The following is an 18,595-nucleotide window of genomic DNA, read 5'->3' on the forward strand; positions in this document are numbered from 1 at the left end:
TCTTCTGTGTATTCTTGCCACCTCTTCTTAATATCCTCCAATTCTGTTAGCTCCATGCGATTTCTGTCCTTTATTGAGCCCATCTTTGCATGAATTGTTCCCCTGGAATCTCTAATTTTCTTGAAGAGTTCTCTTGTTTTTCCTATTCTGTTGTTTTCCTCTTTCTTTGCGGTGATCATTGAGGAAGGCTTTCTTATCTCTCCTTGCTATTCTTTGGAACTTTGCATTCAGATGCTTATATCTTTCCTTTTCTCCTTTGCTTTTCACTTCTCTTCTTTGCACAGCTATTTGTAAGGCCTCCTCAGAGAGCCATTTTGCTTTTTTGCATTTCTTTTCCATGGGGATGGTCTTGGTCCCTGTCTCCTGTACAATGTCACGAACCACCGTCCAGAGTTCATCAGGCACTCTATCAGATCTAGTCCCCCTTAGAAAGCATCACTACGAACAAAGCTAGTGAAGGTGATGGAATTCCAGTTGAGCTATTTCAAATCTTGAAAGATGATGCTGTGAAAGTGCTGCACTCAATATGCCAGCAAATTTGGAAAACTCAGCAGTGGCCACAGGACTGGAAAAGTTCAGTCTTCATTCCAATCTCAAAGAAAGGCAATGCCAAACAATGCTCAAACTACTGCACAAGTGCACTCATCTCACACACTAGTAAAGTCATGCTCAAAATTCTCCAAGCCAGGCTTCAGCAATATGTTCACCGTGAACTCCAAGATGTTCAAGCAGGTTTTAGAAAAGGCAAAGGCAACAGAGATCAAATTGCCAACATCCGCTGGATCATGGAGAAAGCAAGAGAGTTCCAGAAAAACATCTATTTCTGCTTCATTGACTATGCCAAAGCCTTTGACTGTGTGGATCACAATAAACTGTGGAACATTCTGAAAGAGATGGGAATACCAGACCACCTGACCTGCCTCTTGAGAAACCTGTATGCAGGTTAGGAAGCAACAGGCAGAACTGTACATGGAACAACAGACTGGTTCCAAATAGGAAAAGGAGTATGTCAAGGTTGTATATTGTCACCCTGCTTATTTAACTTATATGCAGAGTACATCATGAGGAATGCTGGGCTGGAAGAAGCACAAGCTGGAATCAAGATTGCTGGGAGAAATATCAATAACCTCAGATATGCAGATGATACCACCCTTATGGCAGAAAGGGAAGAGGAACTAAAAAGCCTCTTGATGAAAGTGAAAGAGGAGAGTGAAAAGGTTGGCTTGAAGCTCAACATTCAGAAAACAAAGATCATGGCATCTGGTCCCATCACTTCATGGGAAATAGATGGGAAAACAGTGGAAACATGTCAGACTTTATTTTTGGGGGCTCCAAAATCACTGCGGATGCTGATTGCAGCCATGAAATTAAAAGACGCTTACTCCTTGGAAGGAAAGTTATGACCAACCTAGATAGTATATTAAAAAGCAGAGACATTACTTTGGCAACAAAGGTCCGTCTAGTCAAGGCCCTTGTTTTTCCCATGGTCATGTATGGATGTGAGAGTTGGACTGTGAAGAAAGCTGATCACCGAAGATTTGATGCTTTTGAACTGTGGTGCTGGAGAAGACTCTTGAGAGTCCCTTGGACTGCAAGGAGATCCAACCAGTCCATTCTAAAGGAGATCAATCCTGGGTGTTCATTGGAAGGACTGATGCTAAAGCTGAAACTGCAATACTTTGGCCACCTCATGCGACGAGTTGACTCACTGGAAAAGACTCTGATGCTGGGAAGGATTGGGGGCGGGAGGAGAAGGGGACGACCGAGAATGAGATGGCTGGATGGCATCACCGACTCGATGGACATGAGTTTGAGTGAACTCTGGGAGTTGGTGATGGCCAGTGAGGCCTGGCGTGATGTGATTCATGGGGTTGCAAAGAGTCGGACACGACTGAAATGATATGAAAAAGCTATTCATGACCCAGATAATCACGATGGTATGATCATTCACCTAGAGCCAGACATCCTGGAATGAGAAGTCAAGTGGACCTTAGGAAGCATCACTACAAACAAAGCTAGTTGAGGTGATGGAAGTCCAGTTGAGCTATTTCAAATACTTAAAGATGATGCTGTGAAAGTGCTACACTTGATATGTCAGCAAATTTGGAAAACTCAGCAGTCGCCACAGGACTGGAAAAGGTCAGTTATCACTCCAATCCCAAAGAAAGGTAATGCCATAGAATGCTCAAACTACCGTGTAATTGCACTCATCTCACATACTCTCTAAGTAATGCTCAAAATTCTCCAAGCCAGGCTTCAACAGTGCATGAAACGTGAACATCCAGATGTTCAAGATGGATTTAGAAAAGGCAGAAGAACCAGAGATCAAATTGCCAGTATCTGTTGGATCACCGAAAAACAAGAGAGTTCCAGAAAAACATCTACTTCTGCTTTATTGATTATGCCAAAGCCTTTGATGCTATGGATCACCACAAACTGGAAAATTCTTAAAGAGATGGGAATACCAGACCACCTGACCTGCCTCTTGAGAAACCTGCAGGTCAGGATGCAACAATTAGAATTGGATATGGAACAACAGATTGGCTCCAAATAGGGAAAGGAGTAGGTCAAGGCTGTATATTGTCACCCTGCTTATGTAACTTATATGCAGAGTACATCATGAGGAACACTGGTCTGAATGAAGCACAAGCTGGAATCAAGACTGTCGGGAGAAACATCAATAACCTCAGATATGCAAATGACACAACACTTCAGGCAGAAAGTGAGAAGGAACTAAAGAGCCTCTTGATGAAAGTGAAAGAGGAGAGTGAAAATGTCAGCTTAAAACTCAACATTCAGAAAACTAAGATCATGGCATCTGGGCCCATCACTCCATGGCAAATAAATGGGAAAACAGTGGAAACAGTGACAGACTTAATTTGGGGGGCTCAAAAATCACTGCAGATGGTGACTGCTACCACAAAATTAAAAGATGCTTACTCCTTGGAAGGAAAGTTATGACCAACCTAGATAGCATATTAAAAAGTAGAGACATTACTTTACCAACAAAAGTCAGTCTAGTCAAGGCTATGGTTTTTCCTGTAGTCAGGTACGGATGTGAGAGTTGGACTATAAAGAAAGCTGATTGGTTTTCTGTGAGCTGTAGTTTCTGGGAAGTGAGCAGCTCTCATTCCTGTAACTCTTGTAACCCAGTCATTCGTGTGCCTCCTTCATGAGGATTCAGTGCAGCTGTGGTGCTGTTATCCCTCTGATAGGAACTCTAACTCGGTGTAAAGCCCCAAGGATCTGTTACTTATTTTTATTTTATATTGTACTATATTTTATTTATAGTGTTGTGTTTGTTTTAGGTGTATAGCAAAGTGATACAGTTATATATATATATATATATGAATTAACAAAAGCAGTTCCCATCTTTTGATGGGGTGCTCATGGTTTATAACATAAATGGCATTATTTTGAGAGAGGGATAACTTAGGTATGGGTTTTTTTTCTTTTTGCAGCTTGAGGCAGTTGTAAAATAACTTAATGTAGCTTTTTATAGCTGTGTATTCTATAGTATATTTTTATTTGGTGAAATTTTAACTGTTAATATTTTTGGCATTGTGCTTTGTACCATTTATTAAATAAAAATTTAAAAAAAGAAGAAGAAAAAAATAAAATGCTACAAAAAAAAAAAGAAAGAAAGCTGAGTGCTGAAGAATCAATGCTTTTGAACTGTGGAGAAGACACTTGAGAGTCCCTTGGACTGCAAGGAGATCCAATCAGTCCATCCTAAAGTTAATCAGGCCTGAATGTTCATTGGAAGGACTGATGCCAAAGCTGAAACTCTAATACTTTGGCCACCTGACGCAAAGAACTGACTCATTTGAAAAGACTCTGATACTGAGAAAGATTGACGGCAGGAGGAGAAGGGGACGACAGGGGATGATATGGTTGGATGGCATCACCAACTCAATGGACATGAATTTGAGTAAACTTTGGGATTTGGTGATGGACAGGGTGGCCTGGCGTGCTGCAGTCCATGGGATCACAAAGGGTCAGACACGGCTGAGCGACTGAACCGAACTGATACAGTTGGTGCTTGTGGGTCATCTATTTATATATAGTAGTATATGTATGTAAATCCCAAACTCCTAATTTATCCCTCCCCCATAAAACTCAGTTTATCTGATCTATAAATGATAACTTACAAATATTATTATTAATAATACCCATTTGAATACATAATAATATGTATTTCATAGGATTGTTGTGAAGATTAAATGACACCCAAGTAAATGTCCAGAAAGGTTAGTTTTTATTGCCATTTGTGGACAAAAGTGAAAGTACTCATGACATTTTATCCTTACCCAAAGGGTACTCCATGGCATGAATGCAGGACAAAACACAGAAAGCTATAATTAACAATGCTTGGTGACTAGTGATAGCTAACACAAATTACTACATGTGATCACACCAAACCAGTAATAGTAGGATGAGGAACAATAGCCACACGAACATGATTCATTGCCTACAGACAATATTATCGTAACATTAAAGAAAAGAACTTTGAAACATGGCAGAGTTAGAGATAAGAGAGCAGTTTTAAGAATATCCTCCCATTTAACACATAAAAGAGCACAATTTGGCATGTCCAGATAAAGACAGCAAAGGGTGGACTGTGAATAATGAACAGAAACCTGGAGCTGTGATTGTTGTTTTAAGTAAAGAAGATAAAACATGATGAATTCTAGCTTCATAAAAGGACACAGAGACATTATCTCTTTGGCCGTGATTCGAAGGACTAAAAGTTTGAGACCTACAGAGAAAAAACTAACTTACTCTAATGTTATTGAAAAATTCTTACTTACGGAAAAACCTAACTTGTCACAGCAGGAAGCTGGCATTGCCATCCACGAAAGGTAACTGAAGTAATGAGAGTTATTTATGTCATGTCTTGTTTGAATAAATAAATTTGTAACTTTGAGCTGTAATAATCTGGCCTGAATAAATGAGAATGTTATGAACTGTAACCCAAAATACCCATTCCAAAAACCTTGAATCACTATTGTGCTTTTGCATGGTGGTTATGCGACAAATATTTCAGATGGATAAATACATGAATGGTGAACATAATAGACAGTTTACAAAAACTGAAAAAAGACCTGTTCACAAGGCCAGGGGTTCATAAATTCCAGTGCTCCAGATGCAATGAAAATTCCAGAACAAGTAGGAAGGAAACCCTTGGGGATAGTTCTATGAGACAAAGAAGACCCCACCAAAAGGGAATTTGGGAAGAAATTATGTTTAGATGAAGCTGGGCCCTGTAACTCTCCGTTACTAAGTAGCGTGGCCAGTCTTGGTTCTGTCTCTGATGGTACCTACACAAACTACCTGTAAAGAAAAGAAGAGATAATTAACGTCCTCTGTGCTTTAGTGCTTCACCTATGTTCTCACTGAATCCCCATGAGCTCATTACTCAGACACCAGTTTTACAGCTGAGAAAACTGAGCTCAGGGAAGTAAACATATCAAAGATCATATTATGTCAGCATCAGAGAGAGAATAATCTGGTACGCTGTTTACCTCCCATACTATGAAGGGTGACTGTGATGGTGTTTATGTGTGCATTGGGATACTTGTGTATATAGTTACTACACCTAGTGGGTCTTTGAATCAATCTGGTGTTTATCTTTCTCCTAGTCTCACAGATCACAAAGGTGAGCAGTTTTCTCTTTAGCCTGCATTTGATTTCAGTTTTGACAATTTGTGCTCTCTGGAAAAAGCAAAAATTCCACTTAAGCCACTTTTAGAAGCACAACTTATGGTTTTGGCAAATAGCATTTAGCTCTGAATATTGCCTATGGTCAAATCATTTCACAGCCAGTTCAACAAGACTGGCCACTTATAATCCACTGAAATTTTGTTGGATGGTAAATTAACCAAGCTAATGTTTACTCTCAACATATACTGAATGTTCAAAATGTTCAGGAACTGTATTAAGTGCATTGCGTGCATTATCTCATTAGTTATTCTCATAATAACCCAGAAAAATAGTTAATGTTTCTATTTTTATTTATGAAAGAAGAAATTGAATCATCCCAAGTCATGTGGATTTCCCAAGGGTTAAGTGCTTAAGTGATAGAGGCATGATTTGAACTTGGTTTTCTCATGCCCTATCCCCAGCTTTTAACTGTGATGTCAGACAACTTCCATTGTTTTACAACCAGCCACATTTTTCACACAAGGAATCTAAAGTTCAGAGAATTAAATCATTTACCCAGATCACATTAACTGGCAAGTGATGGAGCAAGAAATAGGAGTGAGGGCTTCTAGAAGGTAACAGAGTAAGCTGTAAAGAATAGAGGCTCTGCTGACAGACTTGGATAAGGCTCTAAATTGTGACCTTAGAGAACAACCTCCGTCAAAAGGCACCTGCATACTTCAGTTACTCCTAGTCAGGACAGAGGCTGCCTACTCTGTACTCTGGGTCTAGGAAAGGACATTTAAGGTTGTGCCACCTCTCCTAGTATTTGAAATACAGCATTCTGTTGGGGAACAAAGAAGTGAGGGAACATTACTGCTTCAAGAAACTACAATTCAAGTTTATTCAAAGGTGGGCGCAACCTCTGTGCTATTCAACTCCAGTAATAAGTGGCAGGTCTGGGGTCCTCAGCCAATGGAATACAGCCTGTCTCTATTGCCAAACTTGACTCAGTATATTGTAACTCAAAACTGAGTCACCTCTCTTCCTCCTTTGACTGAAAAGTGGGAGTGTTAATTGCTCAGTCATGTCTGACTCTTTGCAACTTCATGGACTGTAGGCCACCAGGCTGCTCTGTCCATGGAATTCTCCAGGCAAGAATACTGGATTGGGTTGACATTTCCTTCTGCAGGGGATCTTCCTGACTCAGGGATCAAGCCCAGGTCTTATGCATTGCAGGCAGATTCCCTACTGTCTGAGCCACTAGGAACCTATTATCAAACCACTGCTAACACTGACTGAGCACATCCTTTGTGCTCAGCACCTTACACTTCTTGTTTAACCTTCACAACTATTTGTCCAGGTGTGTGTTATTAATATCCCCTAAGTACAGAGATGGAAATTTACAAAACCTCTGCATTCTACTTGTCTTCTGATTATGGCTCACATAATATTCCTGGCTCTCTCATCTAGCCTGCATTTCTTAGTGGATTTTACTAGAACTGAATCAGTATTTAGGAGAAATCTGAGTGAATCTTACTGTATTGAAGAATAATCATTTAGAACAATCAAATTTTAATTGAGATTAATTGGTTAAAATGGAAATATGATAAACTCGAATCACACAAACATTGACAAACCAATTGAGACCAGATTGAAAGAGTGCCAAATAAAGTAGTGATTCTTTTAGCTGAGACCTCAAGTTCCATATCTAGTCACATAAACTCTAGGAAAACTCAGAAAGGATAGAAAGGAATTTTATTAAGATTGATGAGGCCAGTTATCAAGGAAGAAAAAACATTCCTTATGCTCATCTTTGCCCAAGGAGCTACATAGTTCTGAAAGTTACTCTGACATTTGCAAGGTCTTTTATTTCTGTCTATCTATTATCTATTTTTCTACTGATTTTTTTTAATAGATCAGGGAAAAAGTTGTTGATATTGTACTACTGAGCTGTTTCCAGCCATAAGCAATGTTTTTCACAGAAATTTATCTTGGTTATTAGAGATGTAATTTTTAACTCTGCTCCTATGTATCTTGGCACTTTCCAGTCATCCACAGCTCAAGACAACTACTGTCTTCCCGGGTCACCAAACTTCCTACTTTCCGTAGAAATCCTTTCTATGGTCCTTTTCTTTTATCATTCACTTCCCAAATTTTGCTGTCATTCTCTCTTTCTCAATTCAATCACACTAAAGTGAGTAAAGTAACTTCCACCTGCTTGCACATCTAATAACAAACTCAACTTTTGTTTTATTTTTATCGACATATATACATACAGTGATGTCAAAAAGTACACTGATCTTCATTGTACAGTTCCATGAATTCAATCATCAGTTAGTCAAATGGAATTGCTAATGGTTAGTCCTCAAACTTAATAAACCTCTCTATTTGTATCTTTGCTCTCAGTAAAAATATGTAGTTTTCAATTCAGAGGTCCTGCACAATTTTGATAGAACTATTACAGGATAATTGATTTTTTCCCCTTGATAGTACTACAAATGATATTTAACTTTACTCTCAAGTTGTTTGTTACTAGTATATTTCAATACAATTGGTTTTTCTATATTGACACAGTATCCAAAAACTTTGATAATTTCACTTACTAACTCTGATAATTGTTTGCACATTCTTTTGAATTTATGTATGTAATCACATTATCTACTCATAAAGAGAGTTTTACTTCTTTTTTCCAAAGGTATTGAGATATAATTGACATATAAAAATTTGTAGGTTTAAAGTATGCAACATGTTGATTCAGTTCAGTTCAGTTCAGTTCAGTCGCTCAGTCGTGTCCGACTCTCTGCGACCCCATGAATCACAGCACGCCAGGCCTCCCTGTCCATCACCAACTCCCGGAGTACACTCAAACTCATGTCCACAGAGTCGGTGATGCCATCCAGCCATCTCATTCTCCGTCGTCCCCTTCTCCTCCCGCCCCCAACCTTTCCCAGCATCAGAGTCTTTTCCAGTGAGTCAACTCGTCGCATGAGGTGGCCAAAGTATTGGAGTTTCAGCTTTAGCATCAGTCCCTCCAATGAACATCCAGGATTGATCTCCTTTAGAATGGACTGGTTGGATCTCCTTGCAGTATAAGGGACTCTCAAGAGTCTTCTCCAACACCACAGTTCAAAAGCATCGATTAGATATACTTAAATACTGTGAAATGATTACCACCATAATATTAGCTAACACCTCCATCACCTCACAGAATTATCACTTCTCTTTTGTGGTGAGAACATTTAAGACTTCTTCTCTTAGCAACTTTCAAGTATATAATACAGTATTATTACTTTCCATTTATTATTATAAACATTATTTCATTTTATTGTCTTATGCAATGGTTAAGATTTCCAGTACTACATTGTATACTAGTGATGATTGCTGGTAACCTTATTTTGCTTGTCACTTCAAGAACAGTAATATTTTATCATTAAGCATGATCTTAGCTGAAAGGTGTTCTTATCTGTTGCTAGGTTGCTGAGAGGTTTCTTTCCTTTTTAATGTATTGGTATTAAATTTTATGAAAATTTCTCTGTATCAGATTATCATTTTCCTCCTCAAGTTAATTTACCAAAATACATCGATTTTCAAGTTCTTGTAATCCTAGAATAAACTGCATTTGATAATGACACATCACTTTTTAAATAGTTCACTGATTTAGAAAATGTATTTCAGGATAATTTCATCCATGTTTCTTATAAATCCTAGCCTATAAGTTTTTTTTTTCTTATTACATGCCTATCTGATCTTGGTATCTGAATATGCCAGCCTCATAAAATGAGTTGGAAGCATTCCTACCTCCTCTATTTATGACAGTTTGTGAAAGACTGATATTGCTTCTACCACAAATATTTGAAAGGATTCACAAGCCATCTGGGATTGAAGATCTTTTTTTTTTTGGTATTACGGCTTTTAGTTACATATTCATTTTCTTTAATAATCATAAAATATTCAGATTTGAGTTTATCAATTTTATTAACCCCTCTAAGTACAAATCTGGCATTATTGATTTTGTCTATTGTATATCTGCTTTCTATCTTATTCATTTCTCTTCCTATCTTTATTATTTCCTTCTTTATGTTTTAAAATCTCCAATAATGAGAGTAAATTTAAGTTCTATCAAGTATGCTTTACAAGTTTTGAAACTGTGTTTAAAGATGCACAAAATTTTAAGATTGTTATGTCTCTTTGTTGAATGAATCTTTGTCCTTTTTCTCTTATTTGTTTTTTTTAGAGTCTATCCTGTCTGCTATTAATATAGCTTTACTGATTCTCTTTTCTTAGTGTTTGTATGCTATGTTTTCCCCTTCTTTATCCTTTTAATCTATCTGCTTCTTTACATTTAAAGTATGTCTCTTTTAAACAGCATATACTAGATCTTTTATTGTCTAGACTGATCATCTTTGCCTTCAAACATAGAATTAAGACCTTTTGCATTTAATGTAATTACTGATATAGTTAGGTTAAAGTTCATCATGTTGCTATTTGTCATCCATCTATTTTATCTATTCTTTTCTTCACTTAACATTATATCATATATCATATCATGCCCCGGAGAAGGCAATGGCACTCCACTCCAGTACTCTTGCCTGGAAAATCCCATGGATGGAGGAGCCTGGTAGGCTGCGGTCCATGGGGTCGCTAAGAGTCAGACACGACTGAGCGACTTCACTTTCACTTTTCACTTTCATGCATTGGAGAAAGAAATGGCAACCCACTCCAGTGTTCTTGCCTGGAGAATCCCAGGGATGGGGGAGCCTGGTGGGCTGCCGTCTATGGGGTCGCACAGAGTCGGACATGACTGAAGGGACTTAGCAACAGCAGCAGCATATCATGCCCATATTTCTACAATGAGTTCATACATTTTGTTTTAAATGGCTCCACAATAGCCCATTGTTTTGACTCACATCTTATTGAACTGTTAGCTATCATTTATTCCAATAATTTTGCTATTACAGGTAATGCTGTGCTGAAATCTTTATATATATCACTTTCTGTATTATTTCCTTAGGGTGTATTTTTGAGTGTGGAATTACTGATTCAAGGGATAGAAACATCTTTATAATTCTTAATACAATTTATCACCTTGCTTCCTCTAAAGAATTACTCACTTTATAAGGTTATTGGAAGTATGTAGCTGTAGTGATTTCACTGAAGTCTTGATAGCATTGTGAGTTACTTTTTTAACAAACAAATTGTTGTGTAGAAAAGACCTGATGGAAAACCAGAATTATGATTACCAACGCCATTGCTGTATGTAAGTAAATAGAAAAAAGTTATGTTGTCTACAAATGTGCTCATTTCAGCTAAAAGCTGGACTAAAATTCCAAACTCTTCTGCTTCTATTTTGCGTACTCTTGGGCTTTGGAAATAAATCCTGTAAATAACTTTGTGAAAGAATGAATATTGGGCTTCCCTGGTGGTCCAGTGGTAGAAAATTCACCTTGCAATGCAGGGGACAATAGGTCAATCCCTGGTTTGAGAAGATCCCTCATGCCATGGGGCAACTAAGCCTATGTGCCACAACTCCTGAAGCCACACACCTACAGCCTGTGCTCTGCAACAAGAGAAGCTAATGCAAAGAGAAGCCTGCACACCGAAACTAAAGAGTAGCCCTGGCTCCCAGCAACTAGAGAAAGTCACTTGCAGCAACGAAGACTCAGCCAGTCCAAACAAAAAAAAAAATAAATAAATTTTAAAAATTTGAAGCTAAAGCTATTCCATTTTTTAAAACGCAAAAGAATGCATATTTATGACATAATATGTGTACTGGCATATACTTTTTATTTGAGTCTAATAAACCTAATGTAACTGACAAATAAAACCAAAGCAGGTTTACAGAATCAGAGGAAAGATAGGAGAGAGAAAGGAGCTCTAACTGAAAATATGCTTAAAGCAGAGTGAACACATGTTTCTAAGACACATGTAAAGCTTATCGTGAATAATTTCCAAATAGTTGCATCACGAAACTTAATGGATAATTTTTCCCCAAGTAGGTGATCCTATTGAGGAGTAGTGGAAAGAAACTCTTAATCTTGTAATTACTTTGCAGAACACTGAAGGTGACATTATCTCATTTGAGTCCAAGTGCTCTGTAAGGTACATATTTCTAATTGTTTTTGTAGAAGAGTAAATTGGGATTCCCTAGAAATGAAATGATTTACCTAAGTTTACATAGTTGGAAACCAACAGAGTGGTGACTCTAACTCACGCGGAAACCAACAGAGTGGTGACTCTAACTCACGTGTTTGCTTCTTAAGCCTGGGAACTTTCAATACATTTAAGGGTTACTTTCATCAACTTTTATTGAAATCTTGATCTGCCAGAGTTCTTTATTAGAAAATATTAATTAAAATGATTATTTTGAAGATGAAAACTTTCCCAAAGAATTAAGCCAAAAGATTTATTATAAGCATGATGGCTAAGGCGGTAAAGTGTCTGCCTACAATGCAGGAGACCTGGGTTCAATCCCTGGGTTGGGAAGATCTCCTGGAGAAGGAAATGGCACCCCACTCCAGTATTCTTGCCTGGAAAATCCCATTAACGGAGGAGCCTGGTTGTCTACAGCCCATGGGGTCGCAAAGAGTCGGACAAAACTGAGACTTCACTTTCACTTTCTTTTACTTTCAAACTGTTGTAAGGACTTCTCTGGTGGTCCAGCAGTTAAGAATCTGTCTGCCAAGGTAGGGGTTCAATCCCTGATTCCACATAGTGCAGGGCAACTAAGCCTGCAGACATATCTACCAAAGCCCTTGTGTCCTAGAGGCTGTGCTCCACAACAAGAGAAGCCACTGTGATGAGAAGTCCCCACACCACAACTAGAAAAAGCCCACATGCAGCAATAAAGACTCAGCACAGTCAGAAATAAATTTTCAAAAGTAAACTGGCATAAAATTCAGGAGATCCCATCACTGAAAGTGCTGTAGAAAAACCTGCTTTCTTGATATTACACTCCTATGATCTGGACCCTGGATTTCAGTCATAGAAAACACGCACCCCCACACAATAACAGCAGAAAGTAAAATAATGGTAGAGTAACAATGTCACTCATAATCAAGAGCCCTCTGGGTTTTCTAAATACACTAACCATCTAGGTTTTTGAAATTTAAAAAACAATACTGTGAAATTTCATGGTAGGTAGTGGAAACTAGAAATTAGCCTTAATTAAGCAAATCTATTGTTTTTGGCTATTTATCTTCCCCTAAAACTACATCTCAAGTCTTTACGCAATTCATGACAAGTGTTAACTAATCAATTATTAAAAACAGAACTATTTCAGCATGTTACTCTCAGGATAAATACCTATAAGCTGTCTGTTGAAAATCTTTCACATGTACAAATAATCTCTTAGTTTATATCACCCTACTGTTTTACAAAGCAGTACATTTATGTATACTTTCATTCGTAAAACAAGATATGAATCCTATTGGCCATAATTTATCATCTTCCCTCAATAAGTTCACATGAATAATTTTTAAAAGCCTTTTATCTAAAGGAAGTAAATCTGATCTAAAACATAGGTATTTTATATTAGTAAATCTGAGGTGACTCATGAATATTTAGAACCAAAAATAAGTCCACCTATTCCTTGCTCCTAACATTTTAGTTCCATATGCCAGGATAGCAAAATGAGTCCTTCCTTCTTTTCCTTTTCTTATTGTATCAGCTGACAGCTGTAAGCAATGGATCTGATCCAACCAACCAAAACTAGATTCCTCTCCCAACCCAACCTACACCTAAAGTTTGTGTGTCTGGAACAAAATGTGTGTTTATTATGTGGGGAAAAAATAGAGTGATTTTTTATTTACTCTCCAGGAGGTGTTTGGTTACCAGACCCAGAAGCGACGCAGAATTCTCTTCCTTGTGACATCCGTGCTGACCTGTGGGGTCCTTCCCCTGTTATTCTACTGGAAGCCCCAGTGGAGGGTATGGGCCTACTGCATCCCATGCTCCTTGCAAGAAGCAGACACTGTTTTGCTAAGGACAACGGTGCGTGCCCTTCTGTGTTGCATCTAGTGCACAGCCTGTGATGATCAGCATTCCAGAGCAGATCCTCCTCTATTTAAGAGTGTCCCTGCCCCCAGATATGACATGGCAAAACCATCTCTGCCATCTATTTGCTACATCTTATTTTGACCCAGGAATGTAGGACATTTCCTCCACATCTGCCTGGAGAAATTTCTACCATGTCAGGCTAATTGTAAGTGCTCTTAGCCGTAACATGAGCAATGGCTGTCAGTGTTATAACTCTTAAACATATACAAGGGAATTACTGTTCAGTTTTTCAAAAACATGTGTTTTGAGGGATATTATACATTTTAAACACCTAGATGTCATTTTAGGATAGCTGGAGACAATTTCCTGGATATGAACTTTCTTGCAAAGTGTATTTTTCTCTTTTTTCCCTAGCACAGTGGTTCTCAAATTTTAGTGCAATTCAGAATTACCTGGAGGACTCTTTAAAACATGGACTGTTAGCCTCCCAATAATATCTGATCCAGCAAGTTTGGGGTGAGACTAAGACTCTTACATGTCTAGCAAGTTACAAGGTAATACAAATGCTTTTATCAGTAGCCCAAACTTTGGCAACCACTGGTCTAGGACTTGGCAGGTATTTGGTTGACTGAGTGCTTTATGGAATAACACTGCAGAATTTCATGCGCTAAATTGTCTTCTCTAGGATGAATTTCAAAGGTATATGAGGAAGAAGGTAATCTACCTCTACTTATCCACACTGAAGATTCCTTTAAGCAAGAACACAGAAGAACCCCTGGTGGCTGACTGCCACTCAGTCATAAACAAAGCTGTATTGAAGCCAGAATTAAAAGTAAGTGATTTGACTTTAAGAGTACAATGTTACAGCATGTTTTCTTTGCAAAAGAATAATGTATTTATTGGATGAAAGTTCTGAAATTCACACTGCTGGGCTGGAAATTATAGCTCTATGTCAAGAAAAGTGAAAGCTGTTTGAGGACCTGGACTAACCAACCCTCACCTTCCTTAATGGGCTTTACTTTGTGAATGACATCTGTTCTATCAGGGCTTCCCTGGTAGCTGAGTTGATAAAGAATCTGCCTGCAATGTGGAAGACCTGGGTTTGATCCCTGGGTTAAGAAGGTCACAAACAGACACAGCTGAGCAGTTTTACTTTCTTTTCACTTTTCTGTTCTATCACATTTGTACTTACAGTTGCGATGTATCCAAGTGCAGAAAATCAGGTATGTTTGGAACAACTTGGAGAAGAAGTTTCAGAAAGTTGGGTAAGTCTGACTTTTTTCCTCAGCACTCATCAGAATATAAGGGAAGAACACTGATTTGTTAAGTACCATGAATTCACGTAGGTTCCTGTCCTGACCACATCCTAGGTTGCTGGAAGATAGCAACAGCTGCTATGACATCCATCACACGTTTGGACTGGGTCTTACCATTGAAGAACAAGAGATCAGGTAGGGTTCGGGGTACTCCAGAGAAAATTTTTGCTAGCATAAATGGAAATGTTGCATGGCTTAAGATGAGTGAATTGTTGGCATGAGGCTACATCAACTTCATATAACCCCAGTTCATTTACTGGCATCAGAGTGTTCTAAATTATTCTCAATGTAGGCACACTTATTAAAAAGGGAAGACTAAAAGAACAATGCAATCAAATAACATTTGATCTTTTCTCTCAGGATTATAGAACAGTATTCTCTGTGTTGTCTCTTTTCTTTCCTCAAAAAAACTTGAGTCATTTCATAAACATCAGCATCTTAATCCTCCAGGTCCTCTGAGAGACAGAAAGACAATATAATGATTGCATTTTACTAGGAGAACTGGCCCTGGAGATGAGGATTTTGTTTGCTCAGTTAATTATGTCATTCACCACTATTATTTACAGAATCTAGAACAGTGCCTGATTCATGGTAGAAGCTCAATAGACTTGTGTGGAAGGAATGAATAAATAAATGCATTCATTGATCTGTGAACTAAACTCGTCTAATATGCCAGGCATTTTGCAAGGCACTAGGGATCTAAGGATAAATAAGACTTAGTCATGGTCCAAGAGACATTAACTGACGGGTGGGAAAGAGAGACAAAGAATAGAGGTACAGTTGTGAGAATGAGATCTATAAAGGCACATAGGTTAGGAAATGATAGGATAATAGCAGTGCAGGAAATGCTTAGGCTTCTCATTAACTCACAGTGACCTAGAGTCCCTGCTTCACTTATCTGTAATTTAAAACGGTGAATCCTGGTGACTCTGAAAGAAAACCATTGCAAGTTTTCCCAAGAATTTTAATAATCGCCTATATTTCTTGCCCAGTTTTAGGGATGAGAAGAAGGACTTGCCTGATCTTCTTCACACTTGGTCAAAAACACAAATTCTCAAGTAAAGGAAGGAGCAATTCAGTCCTTAAAATATAGGTTCTTGGGTTCTTCTCCATAATTCTGATTTAGTAAGTAGAAGCTAGGGTGGTGGTAAGAGAAAAACAGGATTTTTAGCAAGCATCTCCATGATTTGTATTCACACCAAGCCTATGAGTTATGGATCTATTATTGTTTTCAAGTTTTCCCTCTGTTTGAGCACTATGAAAAATGAACTGGGCATCTAGATTCTGACAATATTCCAAAATGCCTTAGAAACAGGGTATCATTATATAAGATTTCAGATACAATGCTTAAATACTGAAGTACAAAAAGTTTTCAAAGTCATTAAAAAACACATTTCTTTCCTAGCACTAGGCACAAGACATTTAAAGGATTGATCTATTTAGGAAATCCAGTTGATGAATACAGATATACTCAACCTAAGAAACCGTTTCCCCAGATTTCCTGTCCATGTAGCTACCTCATGTTTATTTATTTATCAGGTGCCAAGCTTTAATAAACATCATACATAATTAAATTTAAATTTGGTCCACACAATAAAGAACTTGACAACCTAATAAGCAAGATAAAGTATATAGTTTCCCAAATATGAAGAATAGAGGAGATAATCTACTTAGAAATATATAATCATATTTTATTTTGTGAGTTTTTCCATTTGGAGAGTAAAGAGAGAAAGTAAAATATGGAGCATTCCTCACCCATCCACAGATTTCCCCTTTTATTTTTTTAATGTAAGACTAAACACTTTTTCCAAAAGTTAAATATGATGGATTGGTCAGTTGAGTGATAGCTTAACAGTTTCCTCAGTGAATTTGAGCTTACTTGATGAAAAGCAAGGACCCAATATAAGAAATAAAGAAAGAGGGATACACAAAAATTTCATGAAAAGTCATCAAAAATACAACCTCCTTTTTCAGTCTTCCTAGCAGCCAAGAAAAGAGAGAAAATGCAAAGATGAACATAGTTCTCACTTTTCAGTAGCAAAAAGCAAATGAAGACATCAAGAGTGACACATTTACCCTGGAGAGAAACTGTCAGAGGGTATCAGGAGGATTGAAGCTGGGTCTCTTGCATAATAGGTGGATCCTTTACCGTCTGAGCCACCAGGGAAGCCATCAAGAGGAAAGCAGGAAAATTATTCAAGAAGGTTCCTTGGTCTCACCTTCACTCATCCATGAACTGAACATAACTTGCCATCTTAATGACTGTCCTAGACAGGTACACAGACACTTGGAGTAATTCTCTTACCTCATGGACACAGGGCCCTGTGAAAAAACACACCTACCTCATCCCCCATCCATCCAAGCTGTCTGCGTATTAGAACAGCTTTTTTTAGTTGAGTGATACTTCATCTCCTCACTCAGCCCTCCCTGTCCCTGCCTCCTCTGTTTAGCCTCCTGAAAACATAAGAACTTTCTGGCAGAAGAGATCCAGCTACCTCCTAACTGGGGGTTAGCTCCAGACCAATTACCTTGTTGGTATCCCAGAACTCTGGAAGGAAAAAAACAGAAAAGCTTTGATGGATAGACTTTATCAATTTCTATAATAGGGATACTCCAACCATGGCTGATTCCAGTGTGACATCACTGAATGTGGAGCTGTGGAGTGGTATTCACAATTGGCTTGGTGATTCTGTAGGACCAAACTTAATTCTCAACACTCGTTACACCACGGAGAAAAAAAGGCATGCTTGTTAGTGCCAGAGGAAAGAAATCTGAGTGGACAGCAGCAAAAGAGGATGGGTTTGCCTTCAATGCTCAGCTCCAAGCTGATAGAAGCTTTTCCCAGAGAATAGAGAGAGAAAAAATAAGCAAGGGGAAGGCAGGGGAGAGAGAGATTGGGGTTGCTATGAAATCCTATCCTTTTACTCCTCAGGTCTTGTGAGAAGCCGATGTCAGAAAAGAAATCATATCTATATACCACTACCTTTATCTTCTTGGAAATCTCCATCTTTAGAAATACAACCCAAGTGTAGACACTTGTCCATCAGATCAGTTCTTTGGAAAAGAACAAGGAAGAATTGTTCAGAGTGGAGGAGACAGGCTTCACTCATTGTTCTGGAAGCCGATAAGATTGTCTCAAATCTTAGCATTAGATTAGAAGTCAATAACATACTTAAAAATATAACTCATGTTTCTGTGGTTCTGGGTCCACTGAAAGTATAAAATCACTTAACTCCAATGCTTTGTTTCAGAGCAAAATATTATGAAAGCACAAGTAAGCCTAAGATCCGAATCTCCCTGGTGAAATAGTCCTGGGATTTCTCCACCCCCACCTCCATTTAGATGCCCTCATGGTCCTCTGTGTTCTGGATCTTCGTGCCTGGGAATGCTCTGTGCACGTCCCCACAAACTAATTGAGCAGCACCTCAATTAGCTCACGTACAGGGCATGAAACTCTGCAAGAACTTGACTTTCCCTGAGGTTATCTGGAAACATGCTTTAGGAAATGAAAGAAAGGAACAGGTCACAGATGAAGACTAGTGTGAAAAAATAAAATGACTTTTGTCATTTATAAAATGAATATTCTCTGTATAAATTATAAAGTATAGAAGCAGTCTCTGCACTGCTAAAATGGGGAA

At 38.3% G+C, this 18,595-nt stretch overlaps 1 protein-coding gene across 2 annotated transcripts in view; it reads left to right on the forward strand.

Annotated features, from left to right (window-relative positions):
* Positions 1 to 18,595, forward strand: part of ATP13A5 (ATPase 13A5) — a 124,854-nt gene that overhangs the window by 7,853 nt on the left and 98,406 nt on the right. For both annotated transcript variants that reach the window (XM_055407746.2, XM_055407754.2), the window contains exons 2-5: positions 13,462 to 13,635; positions 14,327 to 14,473; positions 14,836 to 14,906; positions 15,012 to 15,092. In XM_055407746.2, coding sequence (XP_055263721.2) covers positions 13,462 to 13,635; positions 14,327 to 14,473; positions 14,836 to 14,906; positions 15,012 to 15,092 — 473 coding nt within the window. The remainder of the gene's footprint in view (positions 1 to 13,461; positions 13,636 to 14,326; positions 14,474 to 14,835; positions 14,907 to 15,011; positions 15,093 to 18,595) is intronic.

This window comes from Moschus berezovskii, chromosome 1 (assembly GCF_049115385.1).
Source record: "Moschus berezovskii isolate FMDL1 chromosome 1, NW_MosBer_1.0, whole genome shotgun sequence".
Taxonomy (NCBI): Eukaryota; Metazoa; Chordata; class Mammalia; order Artiodactyla; family Moschidae; genus Moschus; species Moschus berezovskii.